Source organism: Antedon bifida, chromosome 11, assembly GCF_963402885.1.
Source record: "Antedon bifida chromosome 11, ecAntBifi1.1, whole genome shotgun sequence".
Lineage (NCBI taxonomy): Eukaryota > Metazoa > Echinodermata > Crinoidea > Comatulida > Antedonidae > Antedon > Antedon bifida.
The window spans coordinates 16,436,464-16,461,441 of NC_136236.1; the positions used below are offsets into that span (position 1 = coordinate 16,436,464).

At 32.4% G+C, this 24,978-nt stretch overlaps 5 protein-coding genes across 9 annotated transcripts in view; all 5 read right to left on the reverse strand.

Moving 5' to 3' along the window:
* Window positions 1-425: 425 nt before the first annotated feature.
* On the reverse strand, window positions 426-1,377 carry LOC144855235 (phospholipase A and acyltransferase 3-like). Its single transcript, XM_078713042.1, has 3 exons — window positions 1,281-1,377; window positions 932-1,036; window positions 426-829 (listed from the first exon to the last, which is right to left on the reverse strand). The coding sequence occupies exons 1-3, from the start codon at window positions 1,375-1,377 to the stop codon at window positions 426-428; spliced, it is 606 nt and encodes a 201-aa protein (XP_078569168.1).
* A 2,460-nt stretch (window positions 1,378-3,837) lies between these two features.
* Window positions 3,838-4,899, reverse strand: LOC144856193 (phospholipase A and acyltransferase 1-like). The gene is made up of 2 exons (XM_078714146.1): window positions 4,486-4,899; window positions 3,838-4,325 (listed from the first exon to the last, which is right to left on the reverse strand). Exons 1-2 carry the CDS (start codon window positions 4,565-4,567, stop codon window positions 3,910-3,912), a joined length of 498 nt encoding a protein of 165 aa, XP_078570272.1. The 5' UTR covers window positions 4,568-4,899; the 3' UTR covers window positions 3,838-3,909.
* A 1,290-nt stretch (window positions 4,900-6,189) lies between these two features.
* LOC144856339 (phospholipase A and acyltransferase 2-like) lies at window positions 6,190-14,981 on the reverse strand. Of its 2 annotated transcripts, none has more exons than XM_078714321.1 (3): window positions 14,827-14,981; window positions 14,061-14,166; window positions 6,190-6,796 (listed from the first exon to the last, which is right to left on the reverse strand). In XM_078714321.1, exons 2-3 carry the CDS (start codon window positions 14,134-14,136, stop codon window positions 6,411-6,413), a joined length of 462 nt encoding a protein of 153 aa, XP_078570447.1. In that variant the 5' UTR covers window positions 14,137-14,166; window positions 14,827-14,981; the 3' UTR covers window positions 6,190-6,410. The 2 variants fall into 2 exon arrangements, with proteins under 2 accessions (XP_078570447.1, XP_078570446.1); XM_078714320.1 differs by lacking the exon at window positions 6,190-6,796 and adding an exon at window positions 13,025-13,512.
* LOC144856281 (phospholipase A and acyltransferase 1-like) lies at window positions 9,089-10,284 on the reverse strand. The gene is made up of 3 exons (XM_078714237.1): window positions 10,162-10,284; window positions 9,748-9,848; window positions 9,089-9,587 (listed from the first exon to the last, which is right to left on the reverse strand). Exons 2-3 carry the CDS (start codon window positions 9,827-9,829, stop codon window positions 9,172-9,174), a joined length of 498 nt encoding a protein of 165 aa, XP_078570363.1. The 5' UTR covers window positions 9,830-9,848; window positions 10,162-10,284; the 3' UTR covers window positions 9,089-9,171.
* Window positions 14,982-18,144: 3,163 nt separating the features above from the next.
* Window positions 18,145-24,978, reverse strand: part of LOC144856326 (uncharacterized) — a 33,096-nt gene continuing 26,262 nt past the window's right edge. For all 4 annotated transcript variants that reach the window (XM_078714304.1, XM_078714303.1, XM_078714301.1 and 1 more), the window contains 4 exons: window positions 21,439-21,531; window positions 20,623-20,794; window positions 19,966-20,113; window positions 18,145-19,662 (listed from right to left, as the gene is read on the reverse strand). In XM_078714304.1, the coding sequence (XP_078570430.1) occupies window positions 19,552-19,662; window positions 19,966-20,113; window positions 20,623-20,794; window positions 21,439-21,531 (524 nt within the window). In that variant the 3' untranslated portion in view covers window positions 18,145-19,551. The remainder of the gene's footprint in view (window positions 19,663-19,965; window positions 20,114-20,622; window positions 20,795-21,438; window positions 21,532-24,978) is intronic.

Here is a 24,978-nt window from a genome sequence, read left to right on the forward strand (position 1 = left end):
GCCTAAATAGTAGTGATATGGCCAAATATGTAGTGATCATTGGGTCCATGGGCACATCACATTTTGTGTCACATAAAATGTGATAGTGTAGACAGAGCTAGGCTAATTCCAGACACTAGAATTTTATTCTGATACAAATAAATTCAGGACAGCATGCGTTCTACAATAATGCAATATTCTTTTTGCGTACGTGCAACCAAATGATTACTCAACTCCATCCGATTACGGTTTAACAATAGTAATAATATCATAGCTCAAGCGTTGAAAAGGCATATTAAATAAAAAATGTTTATCAGTTCATGATATAATATTCTTCATCGGTTATAATATGCGGCATTATTTGAGAAACGTTGACATCGGTGTTCTTATTTTAACAACTTAAGGCTATTGCATGCTAACGCTTTATTTGAAAGCGAATATTAGGCCTAATAGTAATAATATTTCCGTTTCTTATTTTCTTTGACTACTTCTCGAATTAGAAGACCGATTCCTACAGCAGCTAGTCCTACAATTGCAGCTCCATCCACCACTTTTTGTACCTGCTTACTTTCAGCATTACCGTGGCACCAACGAGCGAAATGCTCGCAGTTGTTGGAGAACAGATCGTATTTTCGATTTTTAAAGAAACCTCCTTCTGCACTTTTCGCACGTCTTACAACTTCTTCCCGGCTGACGTCACTAGGACATGGTATACGTTTCACGTCTGCATCGTCATCATCATCAACAAACTCCTTTAATGTGACCCGATGCACGTATGCAGTTTCTTTTGCTTTGATATTAAACTCTGCTCCAGAGAAGTGTATAACCTCACCGTTACCAATGTACACTCCTAAAAAGTAAAATTATATCATAAAATATAGCATTACGGTATATTACATAGGCATATGACCTTATAAACAATCTTATACCATAATTATAATGTAATGTTTACCGAAATGGTAGTAATTAGGAATTGCATTTTTACGACGTCTGATCCTAACCAGGTCACCTGCTTCAAGATTGTAACGAGACATCTTAACACAATGCAAAGAAAATACTAAAAAAAAAGAATTATAATACACAATTATATACTTTATAAAGAGAGGTTTATTTCAAAGATTGCCTCTTAATTTGAATACTTCGAAAGGTAATATTTTTATTTTTATTATCAGTCTTTAGACTTTACATCTCAAAAGCTGTTTTTTGTTTATATATTAGCCGTGCATTGAATAAAATAATCTTAAGTATGTCTAGGGCCCTGTTTCCGCAGCCAAAATAAAATTATCTATAAAATATATTACCAATAAAGTGCGCATGATCAGCTATTATCAAAACAACCAGATTCCCAATCACAACGAACAATTTATCTTCCAGGTCAAAGATTAAACATTGTCGCATTTATAATTATCCGATTTGAATGTTAATTTTTCTCGAGTGGAATCGGTTAAACCCCGTTTCCACAGGCAGTTTATCGGTTAAGTTTTAGCTGCGGAAACACGGCCTAGATCTCCTCTGAGGAAACACAACGTGCTTGATAATAATCATCGAAATAAAAACAGGCAAAATTGTCATTTCTGGTAACATGAATGTCAGACTCTTTACTTAGATTTAAAAATCAGTATTAAAACAAATTCTTCTACAATTGTATATTTATTATGTTTGCTTTTTTTTACTAAATGTATTTTTTAAATGCTTTTCTATGTTTATTTGAATCAACAATTAAAAACACATTAATAACAACTTTATATTTATGACATTAATCTTGCTAAAATTCACCGAATAAACAAATGTTAAAGACATTCAAATTTATATACTTACTATTACTTGAGGATGGTCAATCTACCGTTTTGTTTTGGGAAAAACCAAGCTGGACCGGCCTATTTATACATAAAGAAAGCCATGGAGGAAATTAGTATTAGTATTAGTATTTATGTATAAATAGGCCGGTCCAACAATCATGACAAATTCTGGAAAATCCAGTAAATATGTCAAAAACATGATATGTCATTATATATAATTTGACATAGTACACTATAACTAGGTTATTTTTAAACTGTTTGTGTGTCACAAGTGACATAAAGTTGTGTATATATTTTGCAACTCATTCTTACTTTTCCTTTTGTTTTCACTATTTGAACCTTTCTTTTGTTTTAGGAAGCTATTGTGTGAAGCCAGTGGAGCAGAGTTTTTGTGTTGCAGAGAAGGATTGTGTGGGGTTTGCTGATTGGAGGAGAGGTATAAGAGTTAAGTTAGTGTGTGAGTTGCTGATTGGTGGAGAAGGATAAGGTGGTGATATGTGGATAATTGAGGGAATTTTGAGGTAGATGGAAATTGAGAGGAGACAGAGAAGGAGGGCTATGTTATGTTAAGCCAGAAAGGGATAGGTGAATATTGATATGAGAAACTAAGACGTACAGGAGAAGAAGTAATTGAATTATGGTGATATAGAGCTGAAGCAGAAAGGAAATAAAGAGATATACATGAAGTTAATAAATTGTGAGTTGGAGATAATTATGGTGATATAGAGCTGAAGCAGAAAGGAAATAAAGTGATATACATGAAGTTAATAAATTGTGAGTTGGAAGTAATACTATAAGGCTGTACTTAAATGTAGAACTGTTAATTGTTGAGATTACTGAGGATTAATTAAAATTGTGAATGTAAATTGACGGAAGAAATAACTGTTGGAAACAGCAGAAGTTGTTGCATGTAAAGAATTGTTTGGAAATATTGAAGAGTAACTGGATTGATACTGATATTATTTTACGTGGAAAAGGAGAAAGAAATAATTGGTCGGGGAGCGGATTGCAGGGCAGAACGACATCAAGAAACATTTTAACTTTATATTCGATTTATTTATATGTCAGAAAATAGGAAGAATTATAATTGATAATACAAGCAGAACGGGAGCAGAGGCGTGGGAGTTGTTTATTTGCAGAATCGTTTTAACTTTTATCTTTCTAATTTGTTTTTGTGTCAGCATAGGAGAGAAGGCAAGAAGGAACGATATTGTGGACATTTATTATTGTTTAATTATTCATCTTGTGATATTATTGTATTTGAAAGGGGGGGTTTCGGGGATTTATTTAAAAATAAGAAGATTGTTGATATTTTGTTTGGAAGGATTGGGAAATTTGGGGAATTGCATAAAGTTTGTGGGGAATAGGAATACGGTATCATTGTTTGAGAATTGGTTGGGGTTTTTTTTGTGGTTTTTTTTTGGGGGGTTTGAATTATAAAAGAAAGAATTGGTTGTCAAAGATTATTATTAAATTTTACTTTTTACATTTATATGTGTACAGTTGTGGCTATTTACCGTTGTTCATCATTGGTTACCAGCAATTACATGTCCGAAAGAGCCGTAATTGCGGCTGTGTGACATTGTGTAAGCTTTTTTTTTAGTGAGCAAATGTTTTACACAGTCAAAGATCGGGGTGGAAGAACACACTCTCGCAGCGTGCACAATCTATTCATTTCTTTCTGCATTTAAATTAAGAGTAGTGCTCTCTCCAATCACTGAATCTGATTAGGAAGTGGTCTTTAACAAAATGACTACTTTCTAACAACAAGAAAGAGGCAATTACAGTAGAAGTTAACACCATGGTAATTTATGTAGACATATATAATTAAAAACGATAAAACTTAATTATTTGCTCTTTTTTGTTGTTTTTATGATGGGAAAGTGTTAAATAGTGTTGTCCCAAAGGAGGGATTTTCTGTAGCATCAAAACTTCATAACTACCGGTAAATGGCTTATTGGCAGTTTTCGTTTTCAAAGCAAGTTTTTTCGACGGTAATTATACGTGAAGAATTGTCAGTTTATCAATTTTGAACCGTTTAACTGACATCGATTTTAAGAATTAAAATCACACTAACTAGGCTGTACGTTTTGCATTATAACAATGCTTTCTTTAATAGCAATGACAGAAATTAATAGTAATAGTGCCTTTGTTTCTTCTCTTCCTTAATTTCTTTCACTACTTCTCGAATGAGTAGGCCTATACCAAGTGCAACAGCACCGCCAACGATAGCCCCTTTTACAACTTTTTGTACCTGCTTACTCTCAGCCTCACCGTGGCACCAACGAGCGAAATGCTCGCAGTTGTTGGAGAACAGATCGTATTTGCGATTTCTAAAGAAACCTCCTTCTGCACTTCTCGCAAGTCTTACAACTTCTTGCCGGCTGACCAAAAAAGGACATGGTATACATTCTACTTCTGGGTTATCATCATCATCACCCACGAACTCCTTTAATGTCACACGATGTACCTTTGCTGTCTCCTTTGCTTTTATATTAAACTCTGCTCCAGAGAAGTGTATAACTTCACCATTACCAATGTACACACCTGGAATTCAAATAAGTACAAAACAACTTTTGTCAATTCAGCCCTGGTTGTATTCAATCAACCACATGTTTAAGAATACAAATGCCGGCCTTTTTACTTTACATTATACATAGATATTAATGTTATATGTATGACATTTAATAATAGTAATAGTATTTACCGTAGTGGTAGTAAGTAGGCCTAAACGGACTTGTACGTTTTACCGTAACAATGTCGCCTGCTTGAAGATTGTAAGGATACATAGCACAATGGTATTAGGCCCTGCTGAAAAAAGAAGACAATATCACTTATTAGGCTATAGGCGTACATTACTCTATAGAACTGCAGAGAAAACACGTCACACATTTTATATTACAATATGCTTGTGAATTATGTTGTATTATTTAATCTTTCGGTATTATAGGTCCACAAGCCTAAATTAAAAGTGCACCATACTGATACATTGATGACTGGACCCACGTCACCTTGTTAGGGTGTCACGTGTATTTATATGCCTTAGTCCTATTGGAACTTTTGATATGCCTAACATCTCTGGGCTAAACAAAGGGAGTTAATGAAAAACAATGTACTTACTAATTTACAGCACTTTTCTACCTTTATTCACTATACCTTACTGTACCGAACTGTTTGATATATACAACATCTAGGCCTATATAAACATTTTTTGGAAAAACCAAGTACGCCGGTCTATTTACATAAACTTTGATAAGTAAAATAACATGATGCGTTCGGTCGTTGTTTAATCAAATTGTTAGCTGAGAAAACAACACCTGTCTCAGCTAACAGATACAACATTGATTAAGTAATCACATAGATTAATGAATAACAGAAAATAAGCAATGACACACCCGACACTGTTGCGGTGATAGTGTAAACGGGGTAAAAATATGTATATGCATCAATATGACAAAAAACAACAATTATTCAATTCCTGTTATTCCCTCGAGTTATTAATAAAAATACTGTATAACCACATTTAATGTTTAGCTCAAACGTAAAAATACATGAAGGTTCAGGAAAAGGTGGAAGATTGTATCCGAATATTATTTAAGAGAGGTTGTACATTTTACATCCTCGTGTACGGTAAAAGCGTCGTGAAACGCCAACAAGACAAACTTTACAATGTTGACCTGCCGCGCCTGTGATGGCATCCTCTGGTCACCAGTTCTCGAAACAGTGTTTTACGACTGTTCACTTCAGCATTTCATTTAGATTAGTATCATTGTTTTACGTTTGAATGTCCGTTTTTTTTAATGCGTTTTCTAAAAACAGCAAAATAGATATCAACACAGTGAAAAATGAGAGAAGAAAAACGTTTTAAAAATGTGTAGGCCTATGGTTTTATATTATTATGTTATTCAACCTTACAATGTATAATATGATGTGGCAGACACTTGTAACTTTGTTATAAAAAAAAAAAAGATCGACAAAATGATTTGTTAACGTTCTTTAATACGGATGGAATATAATATATTATTTTTACTCTTCTATCAGTAGGCCTAGTGATACTGCTACCAGTCCCTCCTCCCCTGGTACAACTGGCTTGGTATATATTATTTAGTAGTACCTTCTAATTCGAAATACTTTTTATTTATATAGTGCAGTAGAAAAGAGTAAAATGTGAGAAACAATGTCAAATGTGAGAAACAATGTCAACTGTGAAAAACAAGGTCAAATGTGAAAAACAAGGTTAAATGTGAAAAACAAGGTCAAATGTGAAAAACAAGGTCAAATGTGAGAAACAATGTCAAATGTGAAAAACAAGGTCAAATGTGAAAAACAAGGTCAAATGTGAGAAACAATAATCATTAAATAAATAAAGTATCAAGAAACATTGAGAAATATAAAAATGAGGAAATTTAAATGATATTACACAAATAATCTGATTTATTTTGATATACAAGACTAAAATGTTACGTTTCACATAAGAAATTGCACAAAAATATATTATAATAAACTATCAGGAGTATAAATTATTCTAAATTATACAGCATATCTTTAAACTAAAAAAATGAAAAAAATATACAGTATATTTCATTGGAAAAATTGTGTTTTATTGAGCATGATAGAAATTGTCATTATAAACTAGTATTTGTTCTTTCTTTTCTCTTCTTTATCAGATGAGAGTAAAGATCCAAGTAATAGGGCTCCACCGACAGCAGCAGCACCAACGGTACCCCACCATACAGCATCATCTACCTGCTTGCTTCTTGCTTCACCGTGGCACCAACGAGCAAAATGCTCGCAGTTGTTAGTGAACAGATCATATGGTATATTTCTAAAGAAACCTCCTTCTGCACTCTTCGCAAGTCTTACAACTTCTTCCCGGCTGACGTCAGAAGGGCATGGTATACGTTCCACTTCTGCGTTATCATCATCACCAACAAACTCCTTAAATGTCACACGACGTACGTATGCTTTGTCTTTTGCTCCAGATAAGTGCATAACCTCACCATTACCAATGTACACTCCTAAAAACCAAAGTAAATAAAATACTTTAGGCATAAGCTCACTAGATACTTTGAATAAAAATATAAAAATTTAAGTGTAGTAAATTCTCTTTTTAAGCAATAAATATTACCAACATGGAAAAATGAAATACGAGAATTTATGGAAGCATAGACAAACAATAGAGGGCGTTATACATTTAAAATACATCAACATAATAGAGGGCGTTATTACAAAAAAAAACACCAGCATAATATGACCTTGACAACGTTATAACAATGGGTAGGCATATGCCAGGTGCTTTCCAGGATGTAGCTATTTATAGAATCTATGTTATATTTCTTATGACCATTACTGTTTGTCTGTCTAAAGTGGCCTTTGTAAATGGCAGTACTGTACTTTTCTCAGTCAGGACTGGTAATATTGGAGATATTATTATATAACAAATATTTAAAACTTACCCCAATGCCAGTAGGGAATTAGCTCCCAGCACCGCACCTTAACCAGGTCACCTGCTTGGAATTTGGAACGAGACATCCTCTAATGACAACGTACTTGAGAGAACTGTAAAAATTAATATTCAATGAATAAATATGATTACTAAATATTATAAAGGGTATTTTAATTCCTTGGCCTACAATATTCTTTTTCAATGATACATACCATACCCAGATGCCCAATCACAATCAATTTGTCCTCCAGGTCAAAGATTAAAAATTGTCGCATTTATAATTATCCGATTTGTTAATTAATTAATAATGTTAATTTTTCTCGAGTGGAATCGGTTAAACCCCGTTTCCACAGACAGTTTATCGGTTAAGTTTTAGCTGCGGAAACACGGCCTAGATCTCCTCTGAGGAAACACAACGTGCTTGATAATAATCATCGAAATAAAAACAGGCAAAATTGTCATTTCTGGTAACATGGGTTACTTACTTAGATTTAAAAATCAGTATTAAAACAAATTCTTCTACAATTGTATATTTATTATGTTTGCTTTCTTTTACTATAATGTATTTTTAAAATGTTTATTTGAATCAACAATTAAAAACACATTAATAACAACTTTATATTTATGACATTAATCTTGCTAAAATTCACCGAATAAACAAATGTTAAAGACATTCAAATTTATATACTTACTATTACTTGAGGATGGTCAATCTACCGTATACAAACAAGTTTTGGGAAAAACCAAGCTGGACCGGCCTATTTATACATACAGCCATGGAGGAAATACTAATTTCCTCAAACAATCATGACAAATTCTGGAAAATCCAGTAAATATGTCAAAAACATGATATGTCATTATATATAATTTGACATACTACACTATAACTAGGTTATTTTTAAACTATGTTTGTGTAAGCTTTTTTTTAGTGAGCAAATGTTTTACACAGTCAAAGATTGCGGGCTGGAATCACACACCCTCGCAGTGTGCACAATCTATTCATTTCTTTCTGCATTTAAATTAAGGGTAGTGCTCTCTCCAATCATTGAATCTGATTAAGAAGTGGTCTTTAACAAAATGACTACTTTCTAACAACAAGAAAGAGGCTGGAAATACAGTAGAAGTATAACACCATGGTAATTTATGTAGACATATATAATTAAAAACGATAAAACTTAATTATTTGCTCTTTTTTGTTGTTTTTATGATGGGAAAATAATTCACCTTAAAGATGTATTGTCCCCCTGAAAAAATAATTCTTAACAAAATTTTTTTTGAATATTCCATTTTAATGTAACAAAATAGTTATCCACTTTGACCAAAAATTGGATCGAAAAAAAATATATATATTTACATGAAAAAATGTAATTTAAAGCAAAAAATGGTCAAATTGGCTGCCAGTCAATAGATTTTTGGTTGAATTTTAACATTTATTTTGTCATTTTATAAGTGAAAACCTGATTTTTTTTGGTTTTTTTTCTATTGAAGTGATTAACTTTATTAAAACTAATGAATAACATATTCAAAGTCTGATTTAATTAATCTTTATTTTTCATGTTTTTGAGGGACAATACATCTTTAATAGGGGTTGAATCAATCATTTGGCACATTAAAAAATGTCCCTGTCCCTTAATAAGTGTCACCGGAGTAGTTTGCCGTAGTGTTAAAACATATATTTTCCATAGTTTTGAGTGAAAGTGTTAAATAGTGTTGTCCCAAAGGAGGGATTTTCTGTAGCATCAAAACTTTATAACTACCGGTAAATGGCTTATTGGCAGTTAAATTGTTTTCAAAGCAAGTTTTTTAGACGGTAATTATACGTGAAGAATTGTCAGTTTATCAATTTTGAACCGTTTAACTGACATCGATTTTAAGAATTAAAATCACACTAACTAGGCTGTACGTTTTGCATTATAACAATGCTTTCTTTAATAGCAATGACAGAAATTAATAGTAATAGTGCCTTTGTTTCTTCTCTTCCTTAATTTCTTTTACTACTTCTCGAATGAGTAGGCCTACACCAAGTGCAACAGCACCGCCAACGATAGCCCTTTTTACAACTTTTTGTACCTGCTTGCTCTCAGCCTCGCCGTGGCACCAACGAGCGAAATGCTCGCAGTTGTTAGTGAACAGATCATATGGTATATTTCTAAAGAAACCTCCTTCTGCACTTTTCGCAAGTCTTACAACTTCTTCCCGGCTGACGTCAGAAGGGCATGGTATACGTTTCACTTCTGGGTTATCATCATCATCACCCACGAACTCTTTAAATGTCACTCGATGTACCTTTGCTGTCTCCTTTGCTTTTATATTAAACTCTGCTCCAGAGAAGTGTATAACTTCACCATTACCAATGTACACACCTGGAATTCAAATAAGTACAAAACAACTTTTGTCCATTCAGCCCTGGTTGTATTCAATCAACCACATGTTTAAGAATACAAATGCCGGCCTTTTTACTTTACATTATACATAGATATTAATGTTATATGTATGACATTTAATAATAGTAATAGTATTTACCGTAGTGGTAGTAAGTAGGCCTAAACGGACTTGTACGTTTTACCGTAACAATGTCGCCTGCTTGAAGATTGTAAGGATACATAGCACAATGGTATTAGGCCCTGCTGAAAAAAAGAAGACAATATCACTTATTAGGCTATAGGCGTACATTACTCTATAGAACTGCAGAGAAAACACGTCACACATTTTATATTACAATATGCTTGTGAATTATGTTGTATTATTTAATCTTTCGGTATTATAGGTCCACAAGCCTAAATTAAAAGTGCACCATACTGATACATTGATGACTGGACCCACGTCACCTTGTTAGGATGTCACGTGTATTTATATGCCTTAGTCCTATTGGAACTTTTGATATGCCTAACATCTCTGGGCTAAACAAAGGGAGTTAATGAAAAACAATGTACTTACTAATTTACAACACTTTTCTACCTTTATTCACTATACCTTACTGTACCGAACTGTTTGATATATACAACATCTAGGCCTATATAAACATTTTTTGGAAAAACCAAGTACGCCGGTCTATTTACATAAACTTTGATAAGTAAAATAACATGATGCGTTCGGTCGTTGTTTAATCAAATTGTTAGCTGAGAAAACAGCACCTGTCTCAGCTAACAGATATAACATTGATTAAGTAATCACATAGATTAATGAATAACAGAAAATAAGCAATGACACACCCGACACTGTTGCGGTGATAGTGTAAACGGGGTAAAAATATGTATATGCATCAATATGACAGTTTTGAAAGTTTTGGTCACCTTTCCAAAAAACAACAATTATTCAATTCCTGTTATTCCCTCGAGTTATTAATAAAAATACTGTATAACCACATTTAATGTTTAGCTCAAACGTAAAAATACATGAAGGTTCAGGAAAAGGTGGAAGATTGTATCCGACAAATATTATTTAAGAGAGGTTGTACAATTTACATCCTCGTGTACGGTAAAAGCGTCGTGAAACGCCAACAAGACAAACTTTACAATGTTGACCTGCCGCGCCTGTGATGGCATCCTCTGGTCACCAGTTCTCGAAACAGTGTTTTACGACTGTTTACTTCAGCATTTCATTTAGTATCATTGTTTTACGTTTGAATGTCCGGTTTTTTTAATGCGTTTTCTAAAAACAGCAAAATAGATATCAACACAGTGAAAAATGAGAGAAGAAAAACGTTTTAAAAATGTGTAGGCCTATGGTTTTATATTATGTTATTCAACCTTACAATGTATAATCTGAAGTGGCAGACACATTATGTCTTTGTTTAAAAAAAAACCAGATCGACAAAATGATTTGTTAGCGTTCTTTAATACGGAATATAATATATTATTTTTATTCCTCTATCATTAGACCTAGTGATACTGTACCCATCGACACCCTCCCCACCCTACTACTCCCCCCTCCCCTGGTACCACTGGCTTGGTATCTATTATTTAGTAGTACCTTCTAATTCGAAATTCTTTCTAAAACAATATCATTTTTTTATTTACAAAAATATTTGTTTATATTATAGTGCAGTAAAAAAGGGTCAAATGTGAGAAACAATAATCATTAAACTAGACATGAAACTCGTCACTTTGACGAGTTAGTTATCCGCACCACGACAAACGCGCACATCATACGTTGGAATATTGCACACAGATAAAGATTTTGGCATTATGACAAGAACTGAAGAATATGATATGCTGTTAGTGCTGAATTCTGTCAATTTTGTGTCATATAGTATATACATGCAAACAGTATAATCTGTATACATATTACATACAGTGTAGAATAGGTGAAATTACGGGACCCGCCATTTATTCCAATTTTTAACATGGCGACGGTATCAAAATGAAACACTTAGATAGCAATTTCAGAAGGAAATTATCTCAGGAACAACATATTAACGTGTAGAAGAAATTTGAGTACGTAAAATATAGATGCGCACCCTTTTAAATGTGATGAACTATTACGCAAAATATGAAAATACGGCCATATGATGACGTCACAACATCCGATTGGCAAAATGTTTACATGAATTTGTATCTACAATCCAATAGCTTCCAGAAAACGTTTTAATCGTGATTATCACATTTTATTCTTACGAGCTATTGCAGATTAAAATTTACTGTAAAGATGAAATTAATGACCCACGTAATTATAATTTTTAGGCATGATGCCGTCATAAAATTTAAAATATTTTTATCTCATGCTAAAGAAAGTTGATTGACCTACACAATATATAAATGTAGGAGAAAAAGGAATACAGATAAGCGTGATGCGCTCCATTGAATGTGATGAGCAATAACGAAAGAGACAAAAATCCTATACTTTACATTCGTGTGGCCATACGATGACGTCACAATGTTTTTTTAGCCTTATCGATGCATGATCCGATATCTACAACTCATCAACTTCTAGATTTTGTAATAAAAATAAACGGTTCACGGTTTACTTGAGTAACTATGACTGTTTAAAAAAAAGACATTATTTTGACGATTTTTTAAGCTTTTTCATAAAAAACGCGCACGAATTGTCTAATTCAACGTGTTCGTATGGCGTTATTTAAACTGGAAAAGGTCTAAATTGTTTTCAAAATTACTAGGAAAGGCTTGAAAAATATAATTAAGAGAAAAAAATATGTTTTTAACGCTACGTGCGCACCGCGTGCGTAAAAAATTGCGCGCCCGTGGGAATTTTTGACATGCTCAAAATGACAAGAAACGCGTAAAAAGATTAATTGATTAGAAATTAATTTTGCGCATTTTGAAATTTTAAATGCGCGTGCGCGCGTAACTTCTTGTGAAACATGCCATTTTTAATCCGTAGAAAGTTTGCCCCTGATATGACTTAAATTTTGTCAACGTGTCAATACTAAATGACTTTTGGTTTTTAATCTATGATCAATCATTGAAATTCATAAAATTGCGCGTAAGTCACGTTGCGCAACTATGACGTCATTCAAAAATAGGAGGTGCACAACTTCACGTAAATGCCCATATGTTGTCAAAGTTATGAAATGTTATGTTTACACATTTTAGAGAAACGCGACTCACAAAAAGGAAGGAAGGAAAGAAGAATAATACAGAAAAAAAATATTGATCCCATACAATAACAAGGAGTTATCCGCTCTAACAAGCGGATAACTAATAAAGTACAGAAACAAAAAACATTGAGAAATATAAAAATGAGGAAATTCAAATGATATTACACAAATAAACTGTTATGTTTCACATAAGAAAATGCACAAAAATATATTATAATAAACTATCAAGAGTATAAAGTATTCTAAATTATACAGCATTTAATATACAGTATATTTCATTGGAAAAAATTGTGTTTTATTGAGCATGATAGAAATTGTCATTATAAACTAGTATTTGTTCTTTCTTTTCTCTTCTTTATCAGATGAGAGTAAAGATCCAAGTAATAGGGCTCCACCGACAGCAGCAGCACCAACGGTACCCCACCATACAGCATCATCTACCTGCTTGCTTCTTGCCTCACCGTGGCACCAACGAGCAAAATGCTCACAGTTATTAGTAAACAGATCATACGGTCTATTTCTAAAGAAACCGCCCTCTGCACTCTTCGCAAGTCTTACAACTTCTTCCCGGCTGACGTCAGAAGGGCATGGTATACATTCCACTTCTGCGTTATCATCATCACCAACAAACTCCTTTAATGTCACACGATGTACCTTTGCTGTCTCCTTTGCTTTGATATTAAATTCTGCTCCAGATAAGTGCATAACCTCACCGTTACCAATGTACACTCCTAAAAACCAAAGTGAATAAAATACATGAGGCAAAAGCTCACTAGATATTTTGAAAAAGCAATCTTGTGAATCTATACACTTAAGTGTAGTGATTTCTCTTTGTAGGGAATAAATATTTAGAGGTACAATCATGGAAAAATGAAATATGAGAATTTATGAAAGCATAGCCAAACAATAGAGGGCGTTATTACAAAAAAAACATCAGCATAACAAATATGACATTTGTTGTATTCGAATGGGAACTTTCATTGTTAACATAAAGATTCGTTGAGTACTTTTTGTATTCGAATTGTAAATTTGTGCTCAACAGAAAGTCATTCGAATAGAAAACGTTGACAAGGTTTTTCGTTAAGAACTTTCTCAATGCTCAAAATACTCTGTTAAATAAGTACTTAACGGAAAAACTGTACTCAACGGTAAAAGTCTCAATCGAATACAACAATTGACGTTATAACCAATGTATGTATGTTGTAATCCTTTTCTGAGTCCTGTTAATACTAAGGTTGGAGATATTATTAAACTATATAAAAAAATATTCAAAATTTACCCCAATGACTGTAGGGAATTGGATCCCAGCGCCGCACCTTAACCAGGTCACCTGCTTGGAATTTGGAGCGAGACATCCTCTAATGATGACAACGTACTTGAGAGAACTGTGAAAATTAATATTCAATGAATAAATAATGAATGTAATGTAATGTTGTTCGATTTATAAAGCGCTTTTTTACACAATCAAAAGATTATCTCAAAGCGCTGAGAGAAAAAACAGAAAGAAATTACAAAGAAAATAGATGGGTTTTTAAGAGTGTTTTGAAAACTATGAATATGATAGAGGATGCATTTTTTATGATTGAAAAATATCATAATGGGTATTTTAATTCCTTGGCCTACAATATTCTTTTTCAATGATACATGCCTACCTACGACCGTTGTTATATTAAAGAAAGTTCCAATAATACTAGAACCTTATTATTATTACTACAGTCGAACAGCTACTACTACTACTACTACTAGACTAGGCCTACACTACTCTGGGGTGGGTGGCACATAGCTAGTCTATTATTATTATTATGTTGATAAGTAGACTATAACAACAACCTATACACTATATTCTATGACCTAGAGAGTTACAGACAAATTACGGGTTACTACTAGGCTAGGTCATTATGATTAGTATAGCTAGTGCATTAGACTTATAGGCCTTCTACACACTGAGCTTGGCAGTTCGGTGAATGACGTGTACTTATCACTCAACAATTCATGGCCTAGCTCTAAACTCACTTATAATAGTTACATACTAAAAGTAGGCATACCTTCTTTCCTCTACTGCCCACTCTACCCACAGCAACTAACCACAATCTTTGGTAAGATTAGAAGCATTAATTTCTATTCCTATTCCTATTCCTCTGGAAAAACCAAGTCTTAGTAAAAATAACTTCTGGAAATCCCATTACCCATTAAAAAGGTATCTGTATTAACAGAGGGCGTTTTCAAAGAAATTATGGTACGCCAAACCAGACATAAATATTACAATGGTCACATCTTTCGAGTGTACATACAATGAAGGATCTCATTGCTCTCATTTGATGAAGTACAGTAATAGAACATTTAGTGACATATAAAAAGGACTTTGTGTTTGACAACATGCAATCAAAGTAGCTGCTAGTCTTTAGATTCAAAATGATCAAATAAAAACAATGTATAGTTGTGCTCAAACTTAATGTATAGTTGTGCTCAAACTTAATGTATAGTTGTGCTCAAACTTAATGTATAGTTGTGCTCAAACTTAATGTATAGTTGTGCTCAAACTTAATGTATAGTATGTTCAAACTCGATGTATATTTAATGTTCAAACTCAATGTATATTATGTTCAAACTCAATGTATATTATGTTCAAACTCAATGTATATTATGTTCAAACTCAATGTATGGTATGTTCACACTCAATGTATAGTTGTGCACAAACTTGATGTATACAGTATTTGTGTTCAAACTTGATAAATAGTTATGCTCAAACTCTATAAATAGTTATGCTCAAACTCGATGTATAGTTAAACTGGATAAATAGTAAAACTTGATATATTCTATGTACAAACTTGATGTATAGTGTTATGTACAATTTTTATTATTTATTTATACAAAATAACCAATACATGTAATGGCTAGTTTAAATTAAATTTTATTTTTTTCAATATAAAATAATGATTACGTAATCCAGTAGCATTTTCTATCCATGTACAAGCTAACTAATCATAATGAAATATTTTATCATACAATAAAAACATTTTAAAAACCAAATTTTGTTATATAATGCTGTTTTTTCATTAACCAATTAAAATAAAATTTGCCGTGGCTATTTGTCCGACATCGGATATCCACAGCGATAACAATAACAATACAAAAAATAAGTATTTTGAGGATTATATGATCTGTTATAATACATCCCGTAAATCATGTTTATATATATTTCTATCCTGCTCCTGAGAAAATTATGACAATATATTTTTAATAAACTTATTCTTAGTATAATTCTATAATTAAAGTACAGTAGAACATTCCATTGGGACACTCGTATTCAGAGGGGACACTATTGGGTCCCAAAAGTGTCCCCGTAATAGGTTCTACTTTATATGAACAAATCAGGTTAAATTTAGTAAAAATTACTATTTAGATCTGATTAACATTTCCGTCGTCATATCAAGCATGCTTACTTCCATTTTGATTGTAATTTACACCCTTTCCCAAAAACTTATATTACCTACTAATTTATAGTCCAACATAAAATAATACATTTATAATTTATAATAAATTTGTTTAATTGTGTTTGAGAAAATGAATTCACAAAAACAAAACCATTTTTTATCCTCTGCTCACAAACATACATGTTTTGTGACAGCCGTTCATCAATAACCCGAGTTAAGAATCTTGTGTTGTTGCAAAAATGTGGAAAAGCTGTTGTATGTAAGCACGCCCAGATTACTGTAACCCTCCATTGTTTCACAAATCTTTGGCGTCGCGTTAAGCAATTAGAGTTACTGTTTTGCAGAAAATGCATTTTGAACTCATAAAGTTGGAATTGAAAAATTGTAAACTTTAAGAACATAACTTTTGATCGGTAATTTGCAGACAGATCGCTGGATTTTTTTTTATGTTGTTCAAATCAAAATAATTGTTACAATTATTTAATGAGATTAAGAATTACCTAATAATGTCTTGCGAAAATAATACCAAACTAATTTTTTTATAGTAGAAACTGAAACACAGCAACCAGCATTAAGCAACTCGAATGGATCGATTCAAGCATGCATTTAATTTGCATCTTATTATAATTTGAATAATTTCTACTAAAGCTACAGCTTATGTTAACATATTAGGTTTACTTGATTAAATTTTAACATATAAAATGCAAAGAAATCCTAAGAATGATAGACGCTTACCTATAAAGGCACTATTATAAGTTTTTTTAAATTTCTAAAAAAATTTCTGTTTGCAGTTTTACAATTATAAATTTGAAGTGTAACAAAACGAATGTGAATTGAAAGAGGACACCTGTGTTTTAGTGAAACCTGTGTTTTACGGACACCTGTGTTTTACAGACACCCGGGTAAACACAGTGTTTACCCGATATCTGTGTTTTACAGACACCTGTGTTTTACAGACACCTTATTTTACACCTGGGTTTACCGGACACCTGGGTTTACCGGACACATGTAATATACAACACCTGTATTTTACAGACACCTGTGTTTACCAGACACCTGTGTTTACCGGACACATGTATTATACCTGTGTGATATAAACACCTGTGTTTTAGAAACACCTGTGTTTTATGGACACCTGTCAACACAAAACAAATTTGAGAAAGAAATACTTTCATTTTTAAATTCTGGAATAAAAAATCGTTAACAAACATATTTATATATTGACTTAACTTCAATTACCTATGTTAGAAATGCAAATGAAAGCTTTTCTCATTATTTAAAGCCGATTGTATTATTTGGAAGTTATGTTTGGATTTTTCTATTGACACCAGTAATGGTTACAGAAGGCAAAGACAACGGCTTATGGAAGACTTTTTGCAAACACAATTATTAAGCTCTGCCTACACTATCAAACTAGATAAATAAATAAATATGATAGTGAAATGCCTAGATATGGTAGTGATATCATGTCCATATATGGGAACAAATTTTGTTGTCACATAAAGTTTGATAGTGCAGACAGAGCTTTAGAATGTATAGAATGTAATTGAGTGGAATGAGAATCTCTAACAACATTGAAGATGCCCTCAAGTGAGCATATTTTCAGGTGTGTAAAATAGCTTTTAGGGAGGAAAAGTCATAGATTTGGATACCACCTAGTTAAACAATATAGGCTAAAATTGAAGCCATCCCCACCCCTCCCAGCGTAATATACTGGCCTGTTTGCAGTGTCCTTGTGGGGTAGAACTTGAGGACTGGTTGCATGCATCTTACAACAACAATAAGGCTGTTCATTTCACTTCTAGGCCTAACTTGGAATGTGATTTTTTACTCCATTTATCTTCAGTTAATTCCTGAAATAGTAATCTTCAAAATTAATTTAAAAAATTGATTTTGGCAATTTAAAAAATATACTTGAAACAAACAATGTCATCTGTGGAGATTTATAATATAAACATATGACAACACATGGAGTAACAAATTCTGATGTTTTGGAAATTTTCAAAAATTGGTCACTTACAGTATTGGTATCAATATCATTGAACGAGATTGATGGAATGTCTTTTTTTTATGGAATAGTAAATAATTAATTTTGTATGGAATAGGGGATTTCGAATGCATTTCAAACTTAATTATACAATTAATGTGTAATATCTTATAATGAACAAAATATTGAAAGTTTCTAACTGGAGATATTCTTAAATTATAATTATATATACATATTTTTTAATAGAAAAACAAATTAACTTTAAATAAGATAAATTAAACTAAAGATATATGCAATAATTATATAAAAAGCTAGCAATGTAATGATTAAAATATTAATTAAATTTATAATAACATAACATTTTAGTTTAAACTATTACTGTAGTTTGTTACAGATTGGTCAAAATGATTAGTATTAAATAATTTAGTTAAAAAAAGCATTTTCTCAAATAAACAAATAAGGATACTGGAATAGTGGCGTTCACTGAGAACTATGTGGATAATTTATAAAATTGGTTCACCCTCAAATTTAAGCATATCAGGGACACTTGCATATTCGTTCACACCTAGCCAATTCTGCAACGTAACTGTATTAAAAAATGATTAAGTTTACAAAATGTAGAAAGATGTGGAAGTAGACTACAAGGCTTGTGCATACTTAGTTTATTCTGAGTGGCAGGACTCTTATCTGCCAAAAGTGCCGCCTTTTTTTACTGCTTCTAGTCTTGCCATTTGGATAGTTGAGAAAACTTCAAATTTAGATCAAAATGCATTAATTTGTTATTTAGTACATATTCTTACAAAATAAGTCTTTAAACAACCAATGAGATTGCTTAATAATTGTAGTAAGCACTCAGCTCACAGTTTCGCAAATCCATGCGCCTTCTACATCAAAACAAGCTTTTTGGTCATGAACTCAAAATTTGCCATTGATTCTCAATTCTCTACATTGCAAAAATGTTTGAAAATTTCAACCACAAAACAGAAAAAATCACAATTTTAGCTGTCAAATGGCAATTCTGTTACTGTTTACAGACTAGACACAAAACTCATAGCTTCTTTCACAAGAATAATTTAATCAAATAAGGGTAAAAAGTGGATTGCAAAATTGGAGCCAATTTTCAGTTTACTTAGTGTGCACAGGTCTTAGTGTAAAAACCAATTTCCTCCTAGAAAATCAATTAACTTATAGGATATGTTCAGATCTATGAAGTTATGCTCAGTGTTGTAAGAGGTGGTTTCCACTAATATTTTTGGATCTGATAATGTTGTACGCTGCATCTGATACAAAAGCATAACTCTGTAGGTCTGAACAGGCCCTAACTTTATTAAACAGAAGATAGATTAGTGTTATGTTTTCGTGGCTTCATTTGACCTTAAAGACTTCCTTATTCGGTACAACTCTGCCTGACCTGGTTCTTCAGGTATGGATTCTCCAGATACTTTCTTTTTTTCATCTTCCTATAAAAGAAAAAATTGTATTTTTCTTCTTTAAGCACTCTCTACACTAACTAGTTTGACAAAAAAAGTGTGATACAAATATGGCAGTGATATGCCAAAATATTGTCACATAAAGTTTGATAGTGTAGACAGAGCTTTAGACTGGGTTACCTCCTAGTCAGTACAACTATTCTACACTGGGAGCCAATTAATTTAATAGCGTACCAAGTTTTGTTATCATGCAATGTGCAATGTATGTACGCATATGTATACAGGAGTTTATGTTCAAAATGAACACAAGTAATATTAGTACTGTATGTATACCTGTTTTATCCTATCTTGTCGTTCTTGTAATTTTATTTCTAGACTTGTTCTCTTGTTTTTCTTTTCCTCTTCCAATTCAGCTTTAGACTTTTGATGTTTTCGTTGTGTCATAACCCTGGTTAACTCTGGTTTTAGTACATCTCTACCACTAATAAAAGAAAAAACATAGTGTAACATTATTGTATGTTAAACATTCAACCATGTATTTCCAAAAAAGAAAACAAAGTAAAGTTAAGAATCAACATTGTGTTTATTAGTGACGATAGACGATCAGCAATCAAGGTATGTCATGCAAATTCATGATCTGCACACAGGGATATTATAACATGTTTCCTTGCTATCTACCTTAAAGTGTAATTCACACCTGCTCCGGCATGGTTCCAGTCCTGAACGTTAATGTTTCGTTTTCACATGGTTACACGCATATCGATTGATACATAGCCATGTGGAAACAAACATTGACATTCAATTTGATTTTACTGGCCCCATGCCAGAACAGGTGTGAAAGACCCTTAACACAGATGATTTCTGGGTCCAGGCAACAACCAATGACACATCAATTTACCTGACCTATTTAGGTCGTCAGTCGTCGCAAATCGTAATCTCCCTATTATGTTACTGTACAACCTTCTTCAACATTAATCTCAAACACATTACCTATGTTTTAATTCAAAGTGAAGATCCTTATGCATTCTGGATCCTTTGACTGGATTTGGTAGCGGTTTAGGCGGTATGAGTACAGGGTTATCGTCAGCTGGAAGAAAAGCACGCTGAACGGGAGATGTTGGTTGACCTTCGTCCGAAGAACTGTCTCTACCAGATTTATTTACTAGAATTACAAACAAACACAATCATTTTATTTAGTCTTATTGTTAGAATTATAAAACGTACAGTATTTCTAAAATTATCTTCTTAATAAAGAACTTTCTGGAAATTTAAAGCAGTTGATTTTTGTACTTGTAGTTTTGTAAAATATAATGATAATAAAAATAATGACACCCTTAACTCTCATTAGACTGGAGAGATCTTACCAATCTCTACCCAAATAGCGTTTGACAGAAATAGCATCTGCTCCCTTGCAGGGAGATGCTGGCGTGTCAAAATCTATGGGACCAACCCTGTGGAAAGGATGACTGAAGGAGTGTTACATCCATTAGATCAATCTCAGATGCATACATGATAAATTATTATTATCATAATAACAATAATAATCTATTCATCTAATTTGTTCAGATGTCCAGAAACATAGATAAAAATTATATTTTAATTTATTATTGTTACTACTATAAGTAGCTTTGGGTCAGAAGTTTATTGGTCAGATGTTTTGTCCAACTGTAACTTAGAATAACATCGTTGGACAACATATTGGCCTATAAACATATTTTAATTTAATAATTAGTAAACAAATTTTAGGAAAGGTCTAAAAGCAAGTTCACAACAATGATTTGAAGGAAATTTGATATGATAACGTACACTGATGATGATATGGTACCCCATCCTCGTTCAATTCATCTTCACCATTGAGGTCATAGTCTGGTGGTGGTGGGGGTTCCTGTGGTGGTGGAACTGAAATGAAGTTACAAGAGACAAAATGGTGATATGGTTGTAAAATGAAACAAAACCAATACATATAGTATATAAAGGAGAAGCAAGAAGGAGACAGAAACAGAATGTGACGTGAAAACATATAGTTAATACTAATATTACTAATAAGTAATAATTGTGTTACATATAAAAAAAGTGCATAAAGAAATTAAAATAGTTTGTCAGTGAACCAGTTACCAATATCAGGCAGAATATCTGAAAATAATATTAAAATATATAATTAAAAAGAATTAAAAGTACAATACATTCCCCAAACAATAAAATATGACACTGTGTCAGCATTGAATATTTGAACATTACAATTACATAGTCACATAAATGAAATATGTTGAGAAACTTAACCAATCATAATCAATTCTAAAGCATAATTGACCAATCACAACCTTAAACTACAATGCGAATACTAAACTGTAGGCTATCCCATAATCTATGGCTTTATGCCACAAGTCTTTAGTTATTTTCTTTACTGTACATAGTGCCACCAGCGGATATTTTGATATTTTTTTTAAACCAAGCTCAAGTATACCTATGATACGCCATGTCTGCCAAAAAATTTAGAATTACTGTCTAGAACCTAGATTATCTATGGCTATAACAAAAACAAGATCACAAATGTTAATATTATATTATATATTACAGTCAATAAATATGTCTAATCATTGAAAAATATAGAGGGGGTACTTCATATTCTACAAGTTCAACTGATGAATTCTGCATGTGCATATAAAAAACTTTTAAGAAAAAGACAAACAATTTCAATAATCCTGTATAAATCGTTAATGAAAAAAGTAATATTGTAAATGAAAAATTCTCACGCATGTTTGCTAACTAGTGAACAACATTCTACTTAAGTAAGTCTAAAGAGAGTATTTGAATTCTACTTAAGAGAAAATGATAAGTAAAATGTAAATGATTACCAAGCATCGCTATTAATATGTCATTCGGCAGGTGAACCTATTCTCTACTCAAAGGGATAGAGATTATGTTACCATAGTAACCTATACGCAAACAATCGTAGTGGTTTATAAGATATAATACAGCATACAATGAGGGACTACAAGTACAAGTTGAAAATCAACATAAATATTTAATACTTCATATTTTTGAGACAAAAAAAATATTCAGAGCGCTTTTGTGTTTAGGGCTAATGACAGCTGTATAAGCCTGATACTAACAAACATTTGTGTTGACCTAGTAATCAATAAAAAATCTTTACAAAATACAGCTACTAAAAAATCTGTCGGAATATACTAGAAATCTCTGAGATTATAAAATACTAATATTCACAATCAATATTCACTCTACATGTATTAAATTTGTCCATATTTTCTAAGAGCATTAATAATACTAATGGTTTTGGCATTTATCAAACAAAAATTGCAAAAAAAAGCAATATTGCTTGCATGGTAAAGATACATACTGGTAATAAAAACAATTTTTGGGCACATCACATTTTTTTGTCACAACAAATTTGATAGTGTAGACAGAGCTAGGCTAATTCTCTACTCAAGTTTTTTTTAGCATAACAATTCAGGACAGAGCTTTAGTCAATAGAGTTCAATTTTGTCCATCAAAATAATTATATAAAATACCAGCACAAGTATTAAAATAAAAATATATTACTTCAGCTTGCCACACAATGATAAAGATATTTCAATAACCTTATATGATCTCATAAAATTATAGTATGTGTCACTGTGTCAAAATTTCAAAATATTAAAAATGAATTATAAAGTTAGTTCAAACTTGGATGCAACGTTAAGATTATTGACCAATGACAAGACACGACTTGAATGAGCTGTTGATTGCCATTGGTCACATACTTATGTTATGTCCTAGTGGGAATTAAGCTAAAGCAGTTATGTAATTTATTAGAGAAAATGTATGTAATCAATATTTTCTTTGTGGGATCACTATATGTTGTTGAAAGTGACGTAGGGAATGAGTTAACAATGGCCTACATTAACAGAGCACTAATTAAACATCTACTAATTGAATACAAACTCCCTTGACACAAGTGGCACTCCAACAACAGTCTTGAGTAACATTAGTGGAGATTCTCGGTTTGAGGATTTTTAATTATAGCTGTCTTCTCATCAAAGACATATTTTATATTAATATTAACATTTCATATTTATTTCACCACACACACAAATTATGCCCTAACATCAAGCTTTCTGATTGAGGCAAGTTGGATTTGAACTCACAACCTCTGGGTGCTTACCTCTAAGTTGTTGTTACAATTACAATTATTTGTTTATAAATCTTGGACAAATGTGATAATCCCCAAGGTCAAGTTATGACTGGTCTGTGTTGAAAACTATGCACAGGTCCAAGGGTAATCCCTACACCTAGTGGAGGAGAGCCTTAGTAAGGCTAGGGTTTTAAGGACACATGAGTGAGTTGTCTACACTGAACCTAGCAGACAAGCTTTGAGAATGACTTGTATTCAAACATCTTGCATGTAATATTCAAGGGTCAAATTTTTCTTTTAAAAATGCATCCCATACCAAGTCATGGTTGGTGGTATGGTCTTAAGTTTATACCTCCTACCCTTGCTTTCCCCACTCCCTTACCTCCTTTAAACTCAACTCACAAATCCTATATACCCCACTGAGTATAACAAATGTCAACTAGAGAATGATAGATGAGATAACAAAGAAAACGATAACTCTCTCTTCTCCATTAATAAGTCTTAAAGTAGAGAAACAAATATGGGTTTGAAATACTCAAATGCATTTACAATCACTTGACTGGCATTTTGTAGAAAATCTCCTGAAGGTCAATAACACACTTGACAGGTATTCACTCGTTCATATTACTTTGAAAAATTATGAGACAGAATGATGAATTTTATGAGTAAATCTACTAAAGGGTATGAAAGATTAATCTAGCTGAACATTTAAATTCTATCATATTAAAAATGATTAATCTATCACAGAGTAATTACTTGTTTTTTCAAATTATATAAACGTTGAACTTCTGAAGGACCAATAAAAATGTGAATTTGAACAAGATTATTGCCTGTGTAACACAAACTACAATTATACAAATTTCTAGATTTGGAGTAGCTGCAGAAGCTATCACAACACTGTGTTCTATTTGCTGGATGAGCAAAACAAAAGAGCCCCTGACCTATGAGTGACAGACACTGGATTTAGAGACTTGCCCGAAACCTAGAAATTAAAAATCAGTGGGGTGGAACAGAGTCATCCCCTTGATCCATCTATGGCACGAATCTCTGATAAGATATTCTAGCCTGATAATAATTCCAATTTCATTCTTCAAAAATAAATTAGAAGCCCCAATGAGTTTGTAAGTTTATCACTCATCCTCACTAGCAAAAGTGACAAATTATAGATTAAATACTAATTAAACGTCCAAAGATTGAGACAGAATGATAGATTT